This window comes from Coregonus clupeaformis, chromosome 23 (assembly GCF_020615455.1).
Source record: "Coregonus clupeaformis isolate EN_2021a chromosome 23, ASM2061545v1, whole genome shotgun sequence".
Taxonomy (NCBI): Eukaryota; Metazoa; Chordata; class Actinopteri; order Salmoniformes; family Salmonidae; genus Coregonus; species Coregonus clupeaformis.
In genome coordinates this window covers 55,241,686-55,262,722 of record NC_059214.1, presented here as the reverse complement: position 1 = coordinate 55,262,722, position 21,037 = coordinate 55,241,686, and the positions used below count along the sequence as shown (strand labels likewise).

At 48.3% G+C, this 21,037-nt stretch overlaps 1 protein-coding gene across 2 annotated transcripts; it reads left to right on the top strand.

The window, feature by feature from the left end:
- The first annotated feature begins 228 nt into the window (after positions 1-228).
- LOC121536432 (uncharacterized protein C11orf42) lies at positions 229-20,087 on the top strand. Of its 2 annotated transcripts, XM_041843690.2 has the most exons (5): positions 229-2,346; positions 12,252-12,444; positions 13,331-13,708; positions 18,674-18,950; positions 19,173-20,087. In XM_041843690.2, exons 2-5 carry the CDS (start codon positions 12,331-12,333, stop codon positions 19,325-19,327), a joined length of 924 nt encoding a protein of 307 aa, XP_041699624.1. In that variant the 5' UTR covers positions 229-2,346; positions 12,252-12,330; the 3' UTR covers positions 19,328-20,087. The 2 variants fall into 2 exon arrangements, with proteins under 2 accessions (XP_041699624.1, XP_041699625.1); XM_041843691.2 differs by lacking the exon at positions 229-2,346 and having other exon boundaries at positions 11,192-12,444.
- Positions 20,088-21,037: the final 950 nt, after the last annotated feature.

Here is a 21,037-nt window from a genome sequence, read left to right as displayed (position 1 = left end):
GAGAGGTTATTTTCCAACAGTAGGGTTGAGTGTTGGTTCCAGACATAACAAGTACAGGAACTCAGCTCTGTGCTCCAAACCCTGGACTGTGAAAGATGAGGAAGAGGGATGTAGCTCAGTTGGTAGAGCATGGCGTTTGCAACACCAGGGTTGTGGGTTCGATTCCCACGGGGGGCCAGTATGAAAAAAAATTAAAAAAATAATAATGTATGCACTCACTAACTGTAAGTCGCTCTGGATAAGAGCGTCTGCTAAATGACTCAAAAAGAAAGAAAAAGAAGCTCCCTGGGAAGTAAATACAGCTTTATTGGTATTTTACAGTACAACTGCTAGCTCCCCACACCCACGTAGCAGCAGAACTACTGCAATCACGGCACTTTACATTCAGCAGGGCGATAAAGTGTGAATCGAGAGTTGAGTGCAGTGCTGAGGTGTTTATTGCATAGAGCGAGGCAGCAGTGTGTTTGATCTCTGTATGTCTGTCTGTCTGTCTGTAGAGGGGAGTGATACTTCTGAATGATTCATATTCAGGCCTGGTGTAGACTCATCTTATGCATACTGATGTCCTACTTCTCATGTAAGTGTGAAGCACTAACACATCTGGAAACAAGAGGTTTACATCCAGACAGACACAAAGGCTGTCACAGCTATATCTACTGTGTAGCTAAGAGTTACCACCATTATTGTTTGGCAAAGACATTAACATTTTGTGTTTGTCATCAACTATGCCACCTCGCCACATTTTGTATTCGCCCACTCATAGACTATCGACTTGTAGAATTCAATGAGAGCATAATTATTATTGAGACTTGACACAAGTGAGCATGCAGATTTGAACCTTCATTGATTTCAGCAGTTGGGACACGACACAGGAAGATTATTGTTAATAACACAAAGACCACCGTGTGTGAAAGAGGAGAGCTGTATTCTGTGAGGCGGTGAGTGATATGGGAAATTTATATAAGAAGCAGCACACTGTCCGCAATCACACTTCCCTGCTTTCTACTGTACATTTGAGCACTTTCTGTAGTGTAGTGGTTATCAAGGTCCCCAGTTTGGAACCGGGTGGAAACAGTGATTTCCCAGGTAGCCTAGCGGTTAGAGCGAAAGGTCGCTGGTTTTAAATCCACGCACCAACAAGGTGAGAAATCTGTCGATGTGCCCTTGAGCAAGGCTTTTAACCCTAATTGCTCCAGGATTGCTGTTGATAATGGCTCTCTCTCTCTCTGAGGGTGTCTCAGGGAGAGTTGGGAAATGCAAAAAAAGTACATTTCTAATTCATGGGTGAAAAAAGGATAAATATAAGTTCCCACCAAAATTATTTATTTTATTATTACCTGCAGAGGCGGTTAATGCGGAGGACAGGTGGAACCAGTTTGTGTCTCATTACCCTGGCTGCCTCCCAACTCTTAGCAGACATGTCACGGATGTTTGCCATATTTCCTCTCACTCTCCCCCCTTGCTTCACGGTCCGAATTATAAGCTTCACCTGCTCGGAAAGGTTTTCTTGTGATGCTTGAAGGCTGGAATTGGGTCATATCTGTAGGACCAGATGGGAGTCTGAAGGGATGGGATTTTATTTAAGCCTACACAGTACAGAAATAATTTAGGGTGGAGGTGCTTAGTTGAACTGAGTGCAAAGCAAGCCAAACGCTGCAAACAAAACTTGAAAGCTAAAGTTGGTATTGATTTAAATATGCAGATAATGTGCTGGAGAAAATGTGTTGTCATGGGAGAGATTTGAGAGAAAGCCAGAGAGAAAAACTAGACTTTCAGTGCCCTGAGATGGACTACAAAGTAGCTAACAGAAAAGAACATACACTTATTGATGTGTAATGATGCCTCTGCTATGTTTTTTCCGGATGAACAAATTTGCATTTTCAAATTTTAATCCTTAGCATCACGATGCAGCCGCTTCCTCTGTGAGACATCCTTAATTTCACAGACATTCAGATGCACACGAGTGAGGAGAGGAGCTGGACAGCTGTCTAGTCTGTGCTGAAAGTACTGGGGTGTAATTTCTCACTATATATATCCATCTTAGGGGGGAGAACATGTATGTGCTGTATGTCTGTGACATCTAGACAAGTTGTGATTGGGGCTCAGGGGAGAGGGTGGATACAGCCTCTAGCCTGAGCCAACTGTTTCTCACACTCCCCCCCCAAATAAAAAAAAGAACGCATGACAATGGGAAAAATTCTAGAACTGTCCACAAGATTCCGGAAATACCAGAGGACAACCTTGACTAGATTCCACAAGCATTCTTCTTCTTTTCTATTACAACACAGCAAACAGAAAATAGCACAAGAGTCTTCTCAACTTTACAACATTTAACTGGAATGAATGGTAAGCATTTATGAGTGATCACATGACAATGATGCTGGTGCCATCAGTTTCCTGTGTGTGTGTGTGTGTGTGTGTGTGTGTGTGTGTGTGTGTGTGAATGTGTGTACTCTGAATACAGTCCCCTATGAAATACTGTAAACAATGATAGGTCAAACTGTTTGATTCTAGGAAATACTTTATAATTTAGATTTTGTTTGTCTCAATGCTGACATCTACAGGTCATGATTTAAACATGAAACCAAAGACAGTACAGTACGAAGAAAGCAGAAACTGCTTCTATAATATAAATCCTTGATCACCATTTGTAGGCGATGTCATGGCGACGTTAGCTAGCTAAGCTTATGCATAGAAGCACATCATCGGGTCTAATGGTCGTCTCGCGCCGAACTGCGCATGTGCAGGCCGTCAAATCAAAGGCACTCCTTCGATATAAAGTTGTTTTTGAGTAAAATGAAACGTGTCAGTTTGTCACTTTAACAAGGTTGGAGTAATAACATGGTCAACGACTTAAGACATTGGCTCAAGACCGATTCAAAACCGAGACTGGGAGGAGGATTAGGGGTCCGAGACCGATTCAAAACCGAGACCGGGAGGAGGATGAGGGGTCTGAGACCGAGTCAAGACCGAGACCGGGAGGAGGATGAGGGGTTCGAGACCGAGTCAAGACTGAGACCGGGAGGAGGATGAGGGGTTCGAGACCGAGTCAAGACTGAGACCGGGAGGAGGATGAGGGGTCCGAGACCGAGTCAAGACCGAGACCGGGAGGAGGATGAGGGGTTCGAGACCGAGTCAAGACTGAGACCGGGAGGAGGATGAGGGGTCAGAGACCGAGTCAAGACCGAGACCGGGAGGAGGATGAGGGGTTCGAGACCGAGTCAAGACCGAGACCGGGAGGAGGATGAGGGGTTCGAGACCGAGTCAAGACTGAGAAAGGGAGGGGGATGAGGGGTTCGAGACCGAGTCAAGACTGAGACGGGTAAAACGCGAGTCCAATTGAAGACCATGATTGTAAGAGTTCAAAATGTCCAGTATTTCTGCGTTCATATTTCTGAAGAACATATGGGTTCTTTAGACATTCAGAAGTGAAAAGAATGCATGCTGAGGGCAAATAGAGCCACTCTACACATTATTACTAACCCAAAGACAATGGGCCTTCTACGCCTTCAGAGAAAGTCTAAAGATATATAAAATAATACAAATTATATAATAATTATATTATTATTTTAAATTATGTTCTGATTTAAGCTCTTCCGTTTTTGTTAGAAAGGAAAGGGTTAACGCTGAAGAGAAAAAAATATCCAATCAGGATTTTTCTTTGGTGGCCTCTAGCTAAATCAGCCATTGACTAGGCCAGTGGTTCCCAAACGTTTTTTTTTTTTTGGGGGGGGGGTTTCAGTCTGGCTTTAAACTTACTCTTGTAAGTTGTAATAGTAGAATGCAGGAGGTGCCATTTTGAAATTGTGTAGTGCCTCATCAGTATTCCTCTTATCATGCTAGTCATTGCATACCTTAAAGAGCTATTTATAACTTGTCAGAATTGTTCAGAACAACTAGCAACAGATGGCAACAAGTTTCCCACGGGGGGCCAGTATGAAAAAATTAATAAAAAATGTATGCACTAACTGTAAGTCGCTCTGGATAAGAGCGTCTGCTAAATGACTAAAATGTAAAAATGTAAAATGTCAGCTAACGTTTTTTAGCCCATAGATTTGGTTGTAGATACTAACTAGTCTCAAGAAGGCCAGTTTTATTGCTTCTTTAATCAGCACAACAGTTTTCAGCTGTGCTAACATAATTGCAAAAGGGTTTTCTAATGATCAATTAGCCTTTTAAAATGATAAACTTGGATTAGCAAACACAACGTGCCATTGGAACACAGGGCTAATGGTTGCTGATAATGGGCCTCTGTACGCCTACGTAGCTATTTACAACATTAACAATATCTACACTGTATTTCTGATCAATTTGATGTTATTTTATTGGACAAAATAATTGCTTTTCTTTAGAAAACAACTAGTTACTGTTAAATAACCTGGACATGTACATCAACGACCCATGATCTGTGGTCTGGGGAATCTGTGCCATTTTAAGAGGTCTGATTATAGCTATGACAATAATTTTGGATTCAGCACATAATGTTTGTGTGTGTGTGTGTGTGTGTGGCTGTTGTTAAAGATCTGTGGCATCCTGTTGTTGTATAACTGACAGATTCATTGTCACAATACACTGTAGTCCCAGACACAAAGAAAATAGATTTGACTGACTTTTAACATTTTCAACATGGCAAAAGATTAAACTACAGTAAAATTCACCCATAAAAAGATTATTGTGAACGAATGAATTAAATTAAAATGGTCAACAAAGCTTAATATGAGGGGCAGCATCCAGCCAGGGTAGTGTGCGTGTGCGTGCGTGCGTGCGTGCATGTGTGTGTGTGACATTTGTGTAAGAGAGGAAGAGAAGTAGAGGGAAAAGCACATTTTAGAACAATGAGATGTTTCACCGGATGCATAAATCAGAAACATGTTTTCTACCCTCTCGTGGCTTTGAGTCTCGTGACTCTTGACTCTGCCCAGTGGCCGGCAGTGGGAGAAGATGGAGCGAGGTAGATTTTGACTGAGTGGACTAAGTTCTGTAGACTTTACCCTTTGCCAAAAGTTTCAAAAAAATTGCATTGTTTAGAAGGAGTGCAAGGCAGTGGCAGTTGGTGCCATTTAAGATGAGGGAGGACGATATTTGTTTTTCCTGAGCGTGGCCTTATTTCTATTACAGCATATTGGATGACTGTCATTCATATTCCATTCACCCAGCTCAATGTAACATCGATAGGTTTAGGCTACTACATGATACTAGAATTTTCCCTATACCCATCATGAGGTTGCTACAACCTAGCCTATGAATGAACATTTACAACGTAGGTGCACTCAGGTCGAGAGAAAAATTTGAGGTGACAGACAGTGACACATGTACAGACAGTAGCTGATATAGGGTGTAATCATTAGGTATGTTTATCCCCGTTTTGTTCCGTTTAAGAAACGTTTTTCAACAGAATCGGCGGAATGAATACACCCCCCTGATCACGCATAAACACAGTTCACTTTCATAGCAGCCACGTTGTATTCCTTCTCGCATCTTTGCGCTCTCCTCCTTTCACCGCTTCCCTTCACTTGTGGACTTCAATGAACAACACATCAGCTGTATGTGACCAGGCAAAAGAAAAAAACAACTTTCCAAGCCAAACCATATAACCTGCTACACAAAGCCTACATCATTGTCCCCATATTAGCGTCATATTCAACGTCATAGTCTACATGGCTACTAGAACTAACGCGTTAGTAAACCCGCTACAATCATGCAATAACGTTACAGTGTACAGTCAGTAAGCAGCTTAGCAGTTACAACGGCAGGCCCAGGTGGCAATAAATTAGTAAAACCAAAAGCTTACCTTGACTTGGAAGAGTTCCAGTGTTGTGTTGGATAGTCATAGCCAGCTACTGTAGCTAACATAGCATCCCTCTGTTTTGAGCAGGGTGTTTGAGTAGGCTAAACTAGCTAGCTGCAATTGCTAGCTACAGTAAGTGAAACTGAAAAAAGACACTCTCTCTCTCTCTCTCTCTTGCTTCTCCTTCATTTTTGAAAGTTTTGTATTGAAAATATACCCAGAGGAGGATGGAAGCTAGCTGTCCTCCGGCTACACCATGTTGCTACCCTACAGAGTGCTGTTGAGGCTACTGTAGACCTTCATTGCAAAACAGTGTGTTTTAATTCAATTATTTGGTGACGTGAATATATTTAGTATAGTTTTATCTAAAACGTATAACATTTTAAATGTTTTAATATTTTTATTTATATAAAAATCACTGAGTAGTACGGTCCTCCCCTTCCTCCTCTGAGGAGCCTCCATTGGGGCAAGGGCGAATTGAGTTATTGCACACTCGCACTTCACAGAGGAGGCGTTCCCTAACAGAAATAAGCAAAAACATTCTAGAACGTGCCAACAGGATCTCGCTAGCTAGTGCTTGCTTGTTCTTCCCACTATGATTAATAGTGGTCTATCTTGGGTTAGTTATAATAATATTGACGGCTAGTGTCCTGCTGTCACTCATCATTCAGTCCACTGGCACTCATAAAATAAGCAACAAGTGTCTTTTGGAACCACCAAGACTCTTCCTAGAGCTGGCCGCCCAGCCAAACTGAGCAATCGGGGGGAGAAGAGCCTTGGTCAGGGAGGTGACCAAGAACCCGATGGTCACTCTGACAGAGCTGCAGAGGTTCCTCTGTGGAGATGGGAGAACCTTCCAGAACGACAACCATCTGTGCAGTGCAGCACCAATCAGGCCTTTCTGGTAGAGTGGCCAGACAGAAGCCACTCCTCATTAAATGGCACATCAGCCCGCTTGGAGTTTGCCAAAAGGCACCTAAAGGACTCTCAGACCATGAGAAACAAGATTCTCTGATGAAACCAAGATTGAATGACAATTATCATATGACAACTTAACCCCTTACAGCTGTTGCTACACCACCAACAGTACTACGCCTATGGAAAGCTGATATACAGTCACTGTTGATAGAGACAGTAGCCAGAGAGAGAGAGAGAGAGAGAGAGAGAGAGAGAGAGAGAGAGAGAGAGAGAGAGAGAGAGAGCGCATTGGCATGAGAAGTCTATTAGCATTTGAAATGGAGGCAGACAGTCAGAATCCTCTAGATAGGAGAAGAGAGGGAGGTGAAGCTATTCAGACCAGAGAGGGAGGTGAAGCTAGACTGACCAGAGAGGGAGGTGAAGCTAGTCAGACCAGAGAGGGAGGTGAAGCTAGTCAGACCAGAGAGGGAGGTGAAGCTAGTCAGACCAGAGAGGGAGGTGAAGCTATTCAGCCCAGAGAGGGAGGTGAAGCTATTCAGCCCAGAGAGGGAGGTGAAGCTATTCAGCCCAGAGAGGGAGGTGAAGCTAGTCAGACCAGAGAGGGAGGTGAAGCTAGACTGACCAGAGAGGGAGGTGAAGCTAGTCAGCCCAGAGAGGGAGGTGAAGCTATTCAGCCCAGAGAGGGAGGTGAAGCTATTCAGCCCAGAGAGGGAGGTGAAGCTAGTCAGACCAGAGAGGGAGGTGAAGCTATTCAGCCCAGAGAGGGAGGTGAAGCTAGTCAGACCAGAGAGGGAGGTGAAGCTAGTCAGACCAGAGAGGAAGAAACTGCAGTGAAAGAAATATGTCTGTTCTCCCAATCTGCCTGCCTGATGTATTATGACAATAATGACGCCCCTGGGAACAGCCTTGTGATGAAGAGATAGCAGAATAATACCCCTGGGAACAGCCATGTAATGAGGAGATAGCAGAATAATACCCCTGAGAACAGCCATGTAATGAGGAGATAGCAGAATGAAGCCCCTGGGAACAGCCATGTGATGAGGAGATAGCAGAATGATGCCCCTGGGAACAGCCATGTGATGAGGAGATAGCAGAATAATACCCCTGGGAACAGCCATGTAATGAGGAGATAGCAGAATAATACCCCTGGGAACAGCCATGTAATGAGGAGATAGCAGAATAAAGCCCCTGGGAACAGTCATGTGATGAGGAGATAGCAGAATGATGCCACTGGGAACAGCCATGTAATGAGGAGATAGCAGAATAATACCCCTGGGAACAGCCATGTAATGAGGAGATAGCAGAATGAAGCCCCTGGGAACAGCCATGTGATGAGGAGATAGCAGAATGAAGCCCCTGGGAACAGCCATGTAATGAGGAGATAGCAGAATAATACCCCTGAGAACAGCCATGTAATGAGGAGATAGCAGAATAATACCCCTGAGAACAGCCATGTAATGAGGAGATAGCAGAATGAAGCCCCTGGGAACAGCCATGTGATGAGGAGATAGCAGAATGATGCCCCTGGGAACAGCCATGTGATGAGGAGATAGCAGAATAATACCCCTGGGAACAGCCATGTAATGAGGAGATAGCAGAATAATACCCCTGGGAACAGCCATGTAATGAGGAGATAGCAGAATAAAGCCCCTGGGAACAGTCATGTGATGAGGAGATAGCAGAATGATGCCACTGGGAACAGCCATGTAATGAGGAGATAGCAGAATAATACCCCTGGGAACAGCCATGTGATGAGGAGATAGCAGAATGAAGCCCCTGGGAACAGCCATGTGATGAGGAGATAGCAGAATGATGCCCCTGGGAACAGCCATGTGATGAGGAGATAGCAGAATAATACCCCTGGGAACAGCCATGTAATGAGGAGATAGCAGAACAATACCCCTGGGAACAGCCATGTAATGAGGAGATAGCAGAATGAAGCCCCTGGGAACAGCCATGTGATGAGGAGATAGCAGAATGATGCTCCTGGGAACAGCCATGTGATGAGGAGATAGCAGAATAATACCCCTGGAAACAGCCATGTAATGAGGAGATAGCAGAATAATACCCCTGGGAACAGCCATGTGATGAGGAGATAGCAGAATGAAGCCCCTGGGAACAGCCATCTGATGAGGAGATAGCAGAATAATACCCCTGGGAACAGCCATGTGATGAGGAGATAGCAGAATAATACCCCTGGGAACAGCCATGTGATGAGGAGATAGCAGAATAATACCCCTGGGAACAGCCATGTGATGAGGAGATAGCAGAATGAAGCCCCTGGGAACAGCCATGTGATGAGGAGATAGCAGAATAATAACCCTGGGAACAGCCATGTGATGAGGAGATAGCAGAATTATGCCCCTGGGAACAGCCATGTATTGAGGAGATAGCAGAATTATGCCCCTGGGAACAGCCATGTATTGAGGAGATAGCAGAATTATGCCCCTGGGAACAGCCATGTGATGAGGAGATAGCAGAATTATGCCCCTGGGAACAGCCATGTATTGAGGAGATAGCAGAATTATGCCCATGGGAACAGCCATGTATTGAGGAGATAGCAGAATTATGCCCCTGGGAACAGCCATGTAATGAGGAGATAGCAGAATAATACCCCTGGGAACAGCCATGTGATGAGGAGATAGCAGAATAATACCCCTGGGAACAGCCATGTGATGAGGAGATAGCAGAATAATACCCCTGGGAACAGCCATGTATTGAGGAGATAGCAGAATTATGCCCCTGGGAACAGCCATGTGATGAGGAGATAGCAGAATTATGCCCCTGGGAACAGCCATGTATTGAGGAGATAGCAGAATTATGCCCCTGGGAACAGCCATGTATTGAGGAGATAGCAGAATAATACCCCTGGGAACAGCCATGTATTGAGGAGATAGCAGAATTATGCCCCTGGGAACAGCCATGTGATGAGGAGATAGCAGAATTATGCCCCTGGGAACAGCCATGTATTGAGGAGATAGCAGAATGATGCCCCTGGGAACAGCCATGTGATGAGGAGATAGCAGAATTATGCCCCTGGGAACAGCCATGTATTGAGGAGATAGCAGAATGATGCCCCTGGGAACAGCCATGTATTGAGGAGATAGCAGAATTATGCCCCTGGGAACAGCCATGTATTGAGGAGATAGCAGAATTATGCCCCTGGGAACAGCCATGTAATGAGGAGATAGCAGAATAATACCCCTGGGAACAGCCATGTGATGAGGAGATAGCAGAATAATACCCCTGGGAACAGCCATGTGATGAGGAGATAGCAGAATTATGCCCCTGGGAACAGCCATGTATTGAGGAGATAGCAGAATTATGCCCATGGGAACAGCCATGTATTGAGGAGATAGCAGAATTATGCCCCTGGGAACAGCCATGTAATGAGGAGATAGCAGAATAATACCCCTGGGAACAGCCATGTGATGAGGAGATAGCAGAATAATACCCCTGGGAACAGCCATGTGATGAGGAGATAGCAGAATAATACCCCTGGGAACAGCCATGTATTGAGGAGATAGCAGAATTATGCCCCTGGGAACAGCCATGTGACGAGGAGATAGCAGAATTATGCCCCTGGGAACAGCCATGTATTGAGGAGATAGCAGAATGATGCCCCTGGGAACAGCCATGTGATGAGGAGATAGCAGAATTATGCCCCTGGGAACAGCCATGTATTGAGGAGATAGCAGAATGATGCCCCTGGGAACAGCCATGTATTGAGGAGATAGCAGAATTATGCCCCTGGGAACAGCCATGTATTGAGGAGATAGCAGAATTATGCCCCTGGGAACAGCCATGTAATGAGGAGATAGCAGAATAATACCCCTGGGAACAGCCATGTGATGAGGAGATAGCAGAATAATACCCCTGGGAACAGCCATGTGATGAGGAGATAGCAGAATTATGCCCCTGGGAACAGCCATGTATTGAGGAGATAGCAGAATTCTAAGTAGGATTAATTATATATTTTTGTATTACCTTATTATGACTATATTCCTTCTTCTTGGGCACACAGTGCCACGGCAATAAAACACCAGCTGTCTGCCTCCCAGTGATATTCTAACACTAGGAAGAAAGGAAATATGAAACAATCTCTCCTCATTCAATTCAAGAGTTTAAATAATGAAGCAATAAAAACTAAAACAGACAACACATTTGAGTAAAACTTTTTTTAAATGATAAATCAGCAGACATAATATAGCACTGACAAGTAGACTCATCATCTCATGATGAGGGCGGCAGGTAGCTTTGTGGTTAAGAGCGCTGTGCCAGTAACCGAAAGGTCGCTGGTTCTAATCCCCGAGCCGACTAGGTGAAAAATCTGTCGATGTGCCCTTGAGCAAGGCACTTAACCCTAATTGCTCCTGTAAGTCGCTCTGGATAAGAGCGTCTGCTAAATGACTAAAATGTAAAAATGTAAATGCTGTGTCAAAGAGACTGCTGACTATGAGACCCCCATGTTGTCTGTCTGTCAGTAGGGTAGGTCTATGTGAGTGGCCCTCTGGCTGTCAGTCACCGGCCCGGGTTTCTCCTGACGTCACCACTCTACATTATAGATGAGAAGGTCCTGTTGCCGCAGCAACATGCTGTTTGAGTGACACAGCCATAGTCACAACACGTCAGAATAATAAAAATGGTGTCTTACTTTCGATAACAAAATCAGGATATTTTTTTGCAGCACACAATGTTGTCATTCACTGATAAGTGAATCGTTTTTTTTCCAAGACTGTTTGGATTTTAAAAAACAATTGCTTGTGCGTTGACGCTTAACAAATTAACACACAGAATGCCACCATAAACCAATTAACCCTGAATTCCATGAGCATTTCTTGAAACAACGTTAAGTTACAAAATATATAAGCTGAAATATCTATGATAAGAATAGGTTATGATGTAAACAATGATAATTGGCTTATCATCATTCTAGACCCCTCACACAGTTCTCACCTTTTTCTCTCTCAACGTCTCCCTCTTTCTCTCTTTGCAAATCACTCCTGGAAGTTGTGTTAGTTTGTTGGCTGTTGCTAGGAGACAGCCAAGCTGACTCCAGTTTCCGAGGGCCAAGTCTCAGAGTCGGCTCTGACACCTGTTCTGTCATTTTTTTTTTTTAATATGTTTGTTTCCTTCACTGGATATGGCTTGATGAGGAAGGTGTAATGGTTCAGATAATGTCGATGAGGAGGACACTTCATCAGGCAATATAACGAGCATGAAACTTTATCATATGACATGCAGGCAAACACATCAAACCTTATTCCCTATATTTAGCCTGGGGACTTGGACTCTGTCTGCCTTGAACTACCGTACAGCTCCATTGCTGCCTTCCAGGTTGGCAAGTTCCCAAGCAACCCTTTATCTAGATTGTAAGAAAGTAATGTTCCGAGTGGAATGTGGAATGCAGAGAGGAATGTTCAGAGTGGAATGTGGAATGCAGAGAGGAATGTTCAGAATGGAATCAGAAGGGGTCAATCTCTCTATGACATCATCAATGTGCTGTGACACCCCCATGGTTCCATCTAATACAGTACCCATTTAGAATCCCCAGGTTCCTAACGGGTAGATCGATCTACCAGAGCTGGTACCAACAGAGCTCCTACTTACCCACATATCCTACTATGGCCCGGAACAACAGCCAACCCAGTATGGCCTGCTCCAGCATAGGTCGTCCATACATATCATTCCTTGATATGGACAAGGCTGATGACATCTGGCAGTGTGTCAAGAACAAGGTGAGAGAGAGAGGCTATACGCTACAGCTATTCACATACGATACGATAAGTTAGCATATCATAGTCATAACATAGCCATAACATAAGACATGCTAAGAATAAGCTAAATTGAAAAGCAGATCCACAGAGCTAGTTTCCATGATATTGACACCAGCTGGCTAATCAATTCATTCCTATGCTGAGTGGAAAACACATATTTTCACATCGGGTAAGGCAACTGGGCAGAATAAATACATGTTGATGAAACTGAACACATTCATGTTGCTCGGCTGTCAGCCAGCCCTGTCTGCTGAGGATAAACCTAAGAGGCGAACTCCAGCACACTTTGACACTTTTAGGTCATTCAGGAAGTGGCCCACTGACCTATATTATTCTAGTCAAATAATTTAAAAAAAATAGCATACAAATGTAATACAATAAATCTATTATTAGTCTCGTGAGATGTGACCACTGATCCCAGATCGGCTGTTGAGCTCAGGTCAGCTACTGATCTCAGGTCAGCTGTTGATCTCGGGTCAGCTACTGATCTCGGGTCAGCTGTTGATCTCAGGTCAGCTGTTGATCTCGGGTCAGCTGTTGATCTCGGGTCAGCTGTTGATCTCAGGTCAGCTGTTGATCTCAGGTCAAAGTGAAGTTTGTGCCCTGCTTGTTTCTGACTGTGAGATACAAGGACATCTCTCTCTTCTCCCAGTTTCTGCACCTCACCACATTCCCCCATTTGTGATGAAACTGTAATTCTACTCAGCAAATCATGACTCTTCCTCTCTTCCCTTTCTTGTCTCTCTCTTCCCTTTCTTGTCTCTCTCTTCCCTTTCTTGTCTCTCTCTTCCCTTTCTTGTCTCTCTCTTCCCTTTCTTGTCTCTCTCTCTCTCCTCTTCTTCGTCAGGTGGCCTCCAGTCTGTGTGGCCCCCATGTGACGGCCATGCCCCACCTGCGTGATGCCCAGATGTTCCGTCCTCTCTGCGTTATCGGGAAGCGTGTGGAGCGTTCGCTGCGTGTGCGTAAGGTCCGCTCCTTGTTCCCCCTGGGGCCCCTGAAGGACCTGTTAGATGACCCGGCCGGCTCCCCAGAGGCCTCCCTGAAGACTGAGGGGCTCGTGCGCTGCGATTTCCTGCACGACGAGTTCCTGGACGGCGTGGGGAGGGTCCGTGTGCAGGTCAGCAACCTGAGGAAAGAGGCAGCGGTTTGTCCCTTGGCCCCACACAGACAGCTGTCCCTCAGGGACAACCTGCCCTGGCTGGACTCTGTTCACCGCCTCTACCTGGTGAGACACAGGAGTTAGATAAACATCAGAATAATGAATAATGATGGTGTGCTGCATTATGTATCGCGTTTCTCAATCTCTGCTATTTTTTTAATGCACTATATCGGGTACCTCGGACCCATTGCCATGTCTGACACAAACAGGGAGTGGGGGAATGGAACTCACATGTGGCTCCCATTGCATATGTGCACCGTAGATGTCTTCTTCCCAAGGAACAATCTTGATATTTATGACATCATCCCTGGGCAAAAACTGGTTGAATCAGAGTTGTTTCCACGTAATTTCAACCAAAATATTCAATGTGATGACGTTGAATCAACGTGAAAAACTTTTTTTTTTTTTTTTAAAGGCATCACGTAAGGGATTTTTTAAAACCTTTTAACCTAAATCCAATGTCATGGTGAATTTAGTTGATTTCATGTTAAATTCACGTGTAACACTCTGGCTCTATGGACGTTTATATTGAGCCAGGGTTGTTCATTTTCTTGTGTTTGGGTGTATTTCATTTGGTGGTGTTGGGGATGGGTGAGTTTCATTTTGTTTGTGTCATGTGGTGATTGGTCGATGACTCCAATCGGAGGTAACGAGTGTCAGCTGTCGGCTCGTTATCTCTGATTGGGAGCCATATATATTCTGTGTGTTTTTCTCCTTTGTTTTGTGGGTTATTGTTTCTGTGTTGCTGTTAGTGTGTTTCAGTATTTGAACTTCACGTTTAGTCATTTGTTGTTTTCTTCGTGGTTGCTTTAATTTAATAAAGTCATCATGTTCACTCTTGCAACGCTGCGCATTGGTCTCCTCCTTCAGACGATCGTGACAGAATAACCCACCACAAGAGGACCAAGCGGCGTAACAAGCGGCAACAGGACCTACCTACGCAGGATTTATGGACGCCTCCCTAAGGATTTTTGGACATGGGAGGAGATTCGGGCTGGAAAGGGTCCTTGGGCACAACCGGAGGAATATCACTGCCCTCGTGAAGAGCTGGGAGGCAGCTGCAGCCGAGAGGAGGTGGTATGAGGAGGAATATCACCGCCCTCGTGAAAGAGCTGGAGGCAGCTGCAGCCGAGAGGAGGTGGTATGAAGAGGATAGTGGAGTCGAGGCTGGAAGCCCGTGGGTTACTCCCCAAAAATTTTTTGGGGGGCACATGGCTTGGGCGCCTGGGCAGCAGGAGGCTGCCACAGGTAGAGCTGGAGAGAAGGCTATCGGATTACGGGAGCCATTGGCGAGTAGAGGGAGGAAGTTGTTGTGGCACGGCATGAGAGACTGAAGTGTGTTCCCAGTCTGGTCCGGTCCGTTCTTGATCCCCAGTTAAGGCCAGTGGTGGGTGTTCCCGGTGACGGACCGGTCTGTTCCTACTCACGCACCAGGTCCACGATGTGCGTCGCCAGCCGGCCAGAGTCTGCCCGTCTGCCCTAGGCGTCTGAACTGCCCGTCTGCCAAGCGCTGCATAAGCCGCCCGTCTGTACTGAGCCTGCAAAGCCGTCCGTCTGCCATGAGCCTTCAGAGCCGTCCGCCAGACAGAATCCTACACCTGCTATGGAATCAGCAGGAGCCGACGCAGCCCATACTAGACTGGAAGCTCGGGTTCGGGACCAGAAAGAGCAGATCCTGCAGATGGGAGCCGCCCTGCTGGAGGTGATGACTGCAATCCGAGGCTGGGGTCCGCTCCACCACCAGCCTCCCAGCCAGCACCATCAGCTAGCCATGAGCAGCCAGATCCGTCAGCCAGCCATGAGCAGCCAGATCCGTCAGCCAGCCATGGGCAGCCAGATCCGTCAGCTAGCCAGAGCAGCCAGATCCGTCAGCCAGCCATGAGCAGCCAGATCCGTCAGCCAGCCATGAGCAGCCAGATCCGTCAGCTAGCCATGAGCAGCCAGATCCGTCAGCCAGCCGCGAGCAGCCAGATCCGTCAGCCAGCCATGCCGCAGCAGATCCGTCAGCCAGCCATGAGCAGCCAGATCCGTCAGCCAGCCATGAGCAGCCAGATCCGTCAGCCAGCCGCGAGCAGCCAGATCCGCCAGCCAGCCATGAGCAGCCGGATCCGTCAGCCCAGCCATGAGCAGCCAGATCCGTCAGCCAGCCCGAGCAGCCAGATCCGTCAGCCAGCCGCGAGCAGCCAGATCCGTCAGCCAGCCATGAGCAGCCAGATCCGTCCAGCCAGCCATGAGCAGCCAGATCCGTCAGCCAGCCACGAGCAGCCAGATCCGTCAGCCAGCCAGAGCAGCCAGATCCGTCATCCAGCCGGGATTCCGCCAGAGCCGTCACAGCCGGGATCCGCCAGAGCCGTCCAGCCGGGATCCGCCAGAGCCTTCCGCCAGACGGGATCAGCCAGAGCCTTCCGCCAGCCGGGATCGGCCAGAGCCTTCCGCCAGACGGGATCCGCCAGAGCCTTCCGCCAGACGGGATCCGCCAGAGCCTTCCCAGCCGGGATCCGCCAGAGCCGTCCAGCCGGGATCCGCCAGAGCCGTCCAGCCGGGATCCGCCAGAGCCGCCCAGCCGGGATCCGCCAGAGCCGTCCAGCCGGGATCCGCCAGAGCCGTCCAGCCGAGGATCCGCCAGAGCCGCCAGCCGGGATCCGCCAGAGCCGTCCAGCCGGGATCCGCCAGTGCGCCCAGCCGGGATCCGCCAGAGCCGCCAGCCGGGATCCGCCAGAGCCGCCAGCCGGGATCCGCCAGAGCCGCCCAGCCGGGATCCGCCAGAGCCGTCCAGCGGGATCCGCCAGAGCCGCCCAGCCGAGATCCGCCAGAGCCGCCCAGCCGGGATCCGCCAGAGCCGTCCAGCCGAGATCCGCCAGAGCCGTCCAGCCGGGATCCCCGCCAGAGCCGTCCAGCCGAGATCCGCCAGAGCCGCCCAGCCGAGATCCGCCGAGCCGTCCAGCCGGATCCGCCAGAGCCCGCCCTGGAGACGCCAGGATCCGCCAGAGGCCCCGCCAGGATCCGCCAGAGCCGCCCCGCCAGGATCCGGCCGGAGCCAGCCAGCCAGGATCCGCCATCTAGTCAGGTGCTGCCCCTTAGCCCGGTGCTGCCCCTTAGTCGGTGCTGCCCGCTAGCCCGGTGCTGCCCCTTAGTCGGTGCTGCCCCTTAGTCCGGTGCTGCCCCTGAGTCCGGTGCCGCCCCTTAGCCCGGTGCTGCCCCGTAGTCCGGTACTGCCCCTTAGCCCGGTGCTGCCCCTTAGTCCTGTACTGCCCTTTAGTCCGGTACTGCCCCGTAGTCCGGTGCTGCCCCCTTAGTCCGGTGCTGTCCCTTAGCCCGGTGCTGCCTCCCTATCCCGGTGCTGCCCCTTATCCCGGTGCTGCCCCTTAGGCCGATGCTGCCCCTTAGTCCGGGGTTGCCCCTTAGTCCAGGTGGGGTTAGGTGGAGGGTGGTCATTGGGAGGAGGCTACCGAAGCAGGTTGTGACTGTGGTGGGGGTGGGGATCACGACGGGGCCAGAGCCGCCACCATGGACAGACGCCCACCCAGACCCTCCCCTAGTCCTGATGTTGGTGCGCCCGGAGTTCGCACCTTTAGGGGGGTACTGTAACACTCTGGCTCTATGGACGTTTATATTGAGCCAGGGTTGTTCATTTTCTTGTGTTTGGGTGTATTTCATTTGGTGGTGTTGGGGATGGGTGAGTTTCATTTTGTTTGTGTCAGTGTGGTGATTGGTCGATGACTCCCAATCGGAGGTAACGAGTGTCAGCTGTCGGCTCGTTATCTCTGATTGGGAGCCATATATATTCTGTGTGTTTTCTCCTTTGTTTTGTGGGTTATTGTTTCTGTGTTGCTGTTAGTGTGTTTCAGTATTTGAACTTCACGTTTCGTCATTTGTTGTTTTCTTCGTGGTTGCTTTAATTTAATAAAGTCATCATGTTCACTCGCAACGCTGCGCATTGGTCTCCTCCTTCAGACGATCGTGACATCACGTTAGTTGACAACTCAACCAAATGTTAATCAAAACTAGACATTGCACTGACGTCTGTACCCAGTGGGCACTGTCTAATCCAGGGCTTTCCAACCCTGTTCCTGGAGAGCTACCCTCCTGTAGGTTTTAGCTCCAACCCGTTGTAATTAACCCGATTCAGCTCATCAACCAGCTAATTATTAGAATCAGGTGCGCTACATTAGTGTCCAAAAACCTACAGGACACTAGCTCTCCAGGAACAGGGTTGGAGAGTAAACCTACAGGACACTAGCTCTCCAGGAACAGGGTTGGAGTGTAAACCTACAGGACACTAGCTCTCCAGGAACAGGGTTGGAGAGTAAACCTACAGGACGGTAGCTCTCCAGGAACAGGGTTGGAGTGTAAACCTACAGGACGGTAGCTCTCCAGGAACAGGGGTTGGAGTGTAAACCTACAGGACGGTAGCTCTCCAGGAACAGGGTTGGAGAGTAAACCTACAGGACAGTAGCTCTCCAGGAACAGGGTTGGAGAGTAAACCTACAGGACGGTAGCTCTCCAGGAACAGGGTTGGAGTGTAAACCTACAGGACGGTAGCTCTCCAGGAACAGGGTTGGAGTGTAAACCTACAGGACGCTAGCTCTCCAGGAACAGGGTTGGAGAGTAAACCTACAGGACACTAGCTCTCCAGGAACAGGGTTGGAGTGTAAACCTACAGGACACTAGCTCTCCAGGAACAGGGTTGGAGAGTAAACCTACAGGACGGTAGCTCTCCAGGAACAGGGTTGGAGTGTAAACCTACAGGACGGTAGCTCTCCAGGAACAGGGTTGGAGTGTAAACCTACAGGACGGTAGCTCTCCAGGAACAGGGTTGGAGTGTAAACCTACAGGACGGTAGCTCTCCAGGAACAGGGTTGGAGTGTAAACCTACAGGACACTAGCTCTCCAGGAACAGGGTTGGAGTGTAAACCTAGAGGACACTAGCTCTCCAGGAACAGGGTTGGAGTGTAAACCTACACAACGGTAGCTCTCCAGGAACAGGGTTGGAGAGCCCTGGTCTAATCCCTTTCCATCTCTTGGTTCCAGGTGAGCGAGGTGTACTGCAGCTCTGACGCCAAGCTGCGTGTGCTGGGGATGGAGAGGAGGACAGAGCTGAGGCTGGGGCCCGACACCCCACTGGCCTTCTCCTGCCTCAGGCTCTCTGTCTCTCCCTCGGGCCTGTTGGAGGTGTGTGACGGCTGGGAGGGCAGCTACCTACACCCCAAGGCCAGGTGGGCCAAGTTCGACTCCCCGGACTATGCCTCTCTGGTAGCAGGGAGACCGGTGTCTGAGCCCAAGATGATGAGCCTGCTCTCCCAGTTTGGTGAGCTAACCTCCACTCTGTTGTCCAATGAAGTGATAATATGAAAGCAATGTGCCTTCTTTACCTCCTGATAATAAACCTCCTCTCCCTTCCTGATCTTCCACCTCCAACGTTCAACTTCTCCCATCCCATTTCATGGCACAAACGCAATGCACACTTACCTTACTTTCTAACTCAGATTCAGATCAATTTATAACCACCTTCCTCCCGTTCCCACTCCAGCGTTCAACATCTCCCACCCCTCCATAATCTCCCTGCCCAACTCGGCCCTCCACCTGCCGGGCCCGTCCCCCAGCAAGGAGCAACACCAGGAGGCGCAGGAGATCTCCAGCGAGGCCCTGCTGCCCCTGGATGAGGAGGAGGAGGAGGGAAGCTGATGAAGAGGGAGGAGGACAGGAAGGCAGAAGGGGGGCTGATAGGGAGAGGTAGAGGGGGTGGAGGAGAGGAGCGTGAGGAGAGGACATTGGTCTCTCGGGGGTAAAAGCCAATTAAATGAAATTGACAGCTGAGCAACGCTGTATTCCATCCACAGTTTATTATTGTACACCACGGACACGGATATTAGTAATCTACGCCAACCCTTCAAGTTATCTAGTCAAACAGAGAAAAAGTTCCTGTTCTGTGATTCCAAGGACAATTCCTTTGAGAGTGAGTCAATGTATTGTTGAACTAGGCAGTTTTATTAATTACAGCGTGTGTGTAAAGTCCTCGATCTTGGGGAGTTACATGTACAGCAGTCCTCGATCTTGGGGAGTTACATGTACAGCAGTCCTCGATCTTGGGGAGTTACATGTACAGCAGTCCTCGATCTTGGGGAGTTACATGTACAGCAGTCCTCGATCTTGGGGAGTTACATGTACAGCAGTCCTCGATCTTGGGGAGTTACATGTACAGCAGCTGGTCCTCATGTCATCTCTTTCTCTGAAAGATTCATCCAACACCCATAGAGAAGGTGGAGGGAGGGAGGAGGAGGGAGTGATAGATGGATAGAGAGAGGGACAGAGATAAAGAGGGACAGAGATAAAGAGGGACAGAGATAAAGCGAGGAATAAAAGAGAAGTATGGGACGATAACAGAGATAACCCACATCACACCAGATAACCCACATCACACCAGATAACCCACATCACACCAGATAACCCACATAACACCAGATAACCCACACCACACCAGATAACCCACACCACACCAGATAACCCACACCACACCAGATAACCCACATCACACCAGATAACCCACATCACACCAGATAACCCACACCACACCAGATAACCCACATCACACCAGATAACCCACATCACACCAGATAACCCACATCACACCAGATAACCCACATCACACCAGATAACCCACATCACACCAGATAACCCACACCACACCAGATAACCCACATCACACCAGATTACCCACATCACACCAGATAACCCACATCACACCATATAACCCACATCACACCATATAACCCACATCACACCAGATAAACCACATCACACCAGATAACCCACATCACACCAGATAACCCACACCAGATAACCCACACCACACCAGATAACCCACATCACACCAGATAACCCACATCACACCAGATAACCCACATCACATCAGATAACCCACATCACACCAGATTACCCACATCACACCAGATAACCCACATCACACCAGATAACCCACATCACACCAGCAGAAACAGGTTTGATGCACATCTCGGTGTACGTCTCAAATGGGACCATATTCTCTACATAGTGCACTACTTTTGACCAGAGCCCATAGTGACCCATAGTGAGCCTATAGTGAGCCCCATAGTGAGCCCCATAGTGACCCATAGTGAGCCCATAGTGAGCCCATAGTGACCCATAGTGAGCCCGATAGTGAACCTATAGTGAGCCCATAGTGAACCTATAGTGAGCCCCATAGTGAGCCCATAGTGAGCCCATGGTGAGCACATGGTGAGCACATGGTGAGCCCATAGTTAGCCCCATAGTGAGCCCATAGGAAGCCCATAGTGAGCCCATAGTGAGCCCAATAGTGAACCCATAGTGAGCCCCATAGGAAGCCCATAGTGAGACCATAGGGAGCCCCATAGGAAG

Excerpts from the sequence above, each read along its gene's own strand:
- LOC121536432 (XM_041843690.2), top strand. The coding sequence starts at position 12,331 with ATGGCCCGGAACAACAGCCAACCCAGTATGGCCTGCTCCAGCATAGGT. Across the intron at positions 13,709-18,673 it reads CTGTTCACCGCCTCTACCTG|GTGAGCGAGGTGTACTGCAG; the intron begins GTGAGACACAGG and ends TCTTGGTTCCAG. Across the intron at positions 18,951-19,172 it reads GAGCCTGCTCTCCCAGTTTG|CGTTCAACATCTCCCACCCC; the intron begins GTGAGCTAACCT and ends TTCCCACTCCAG.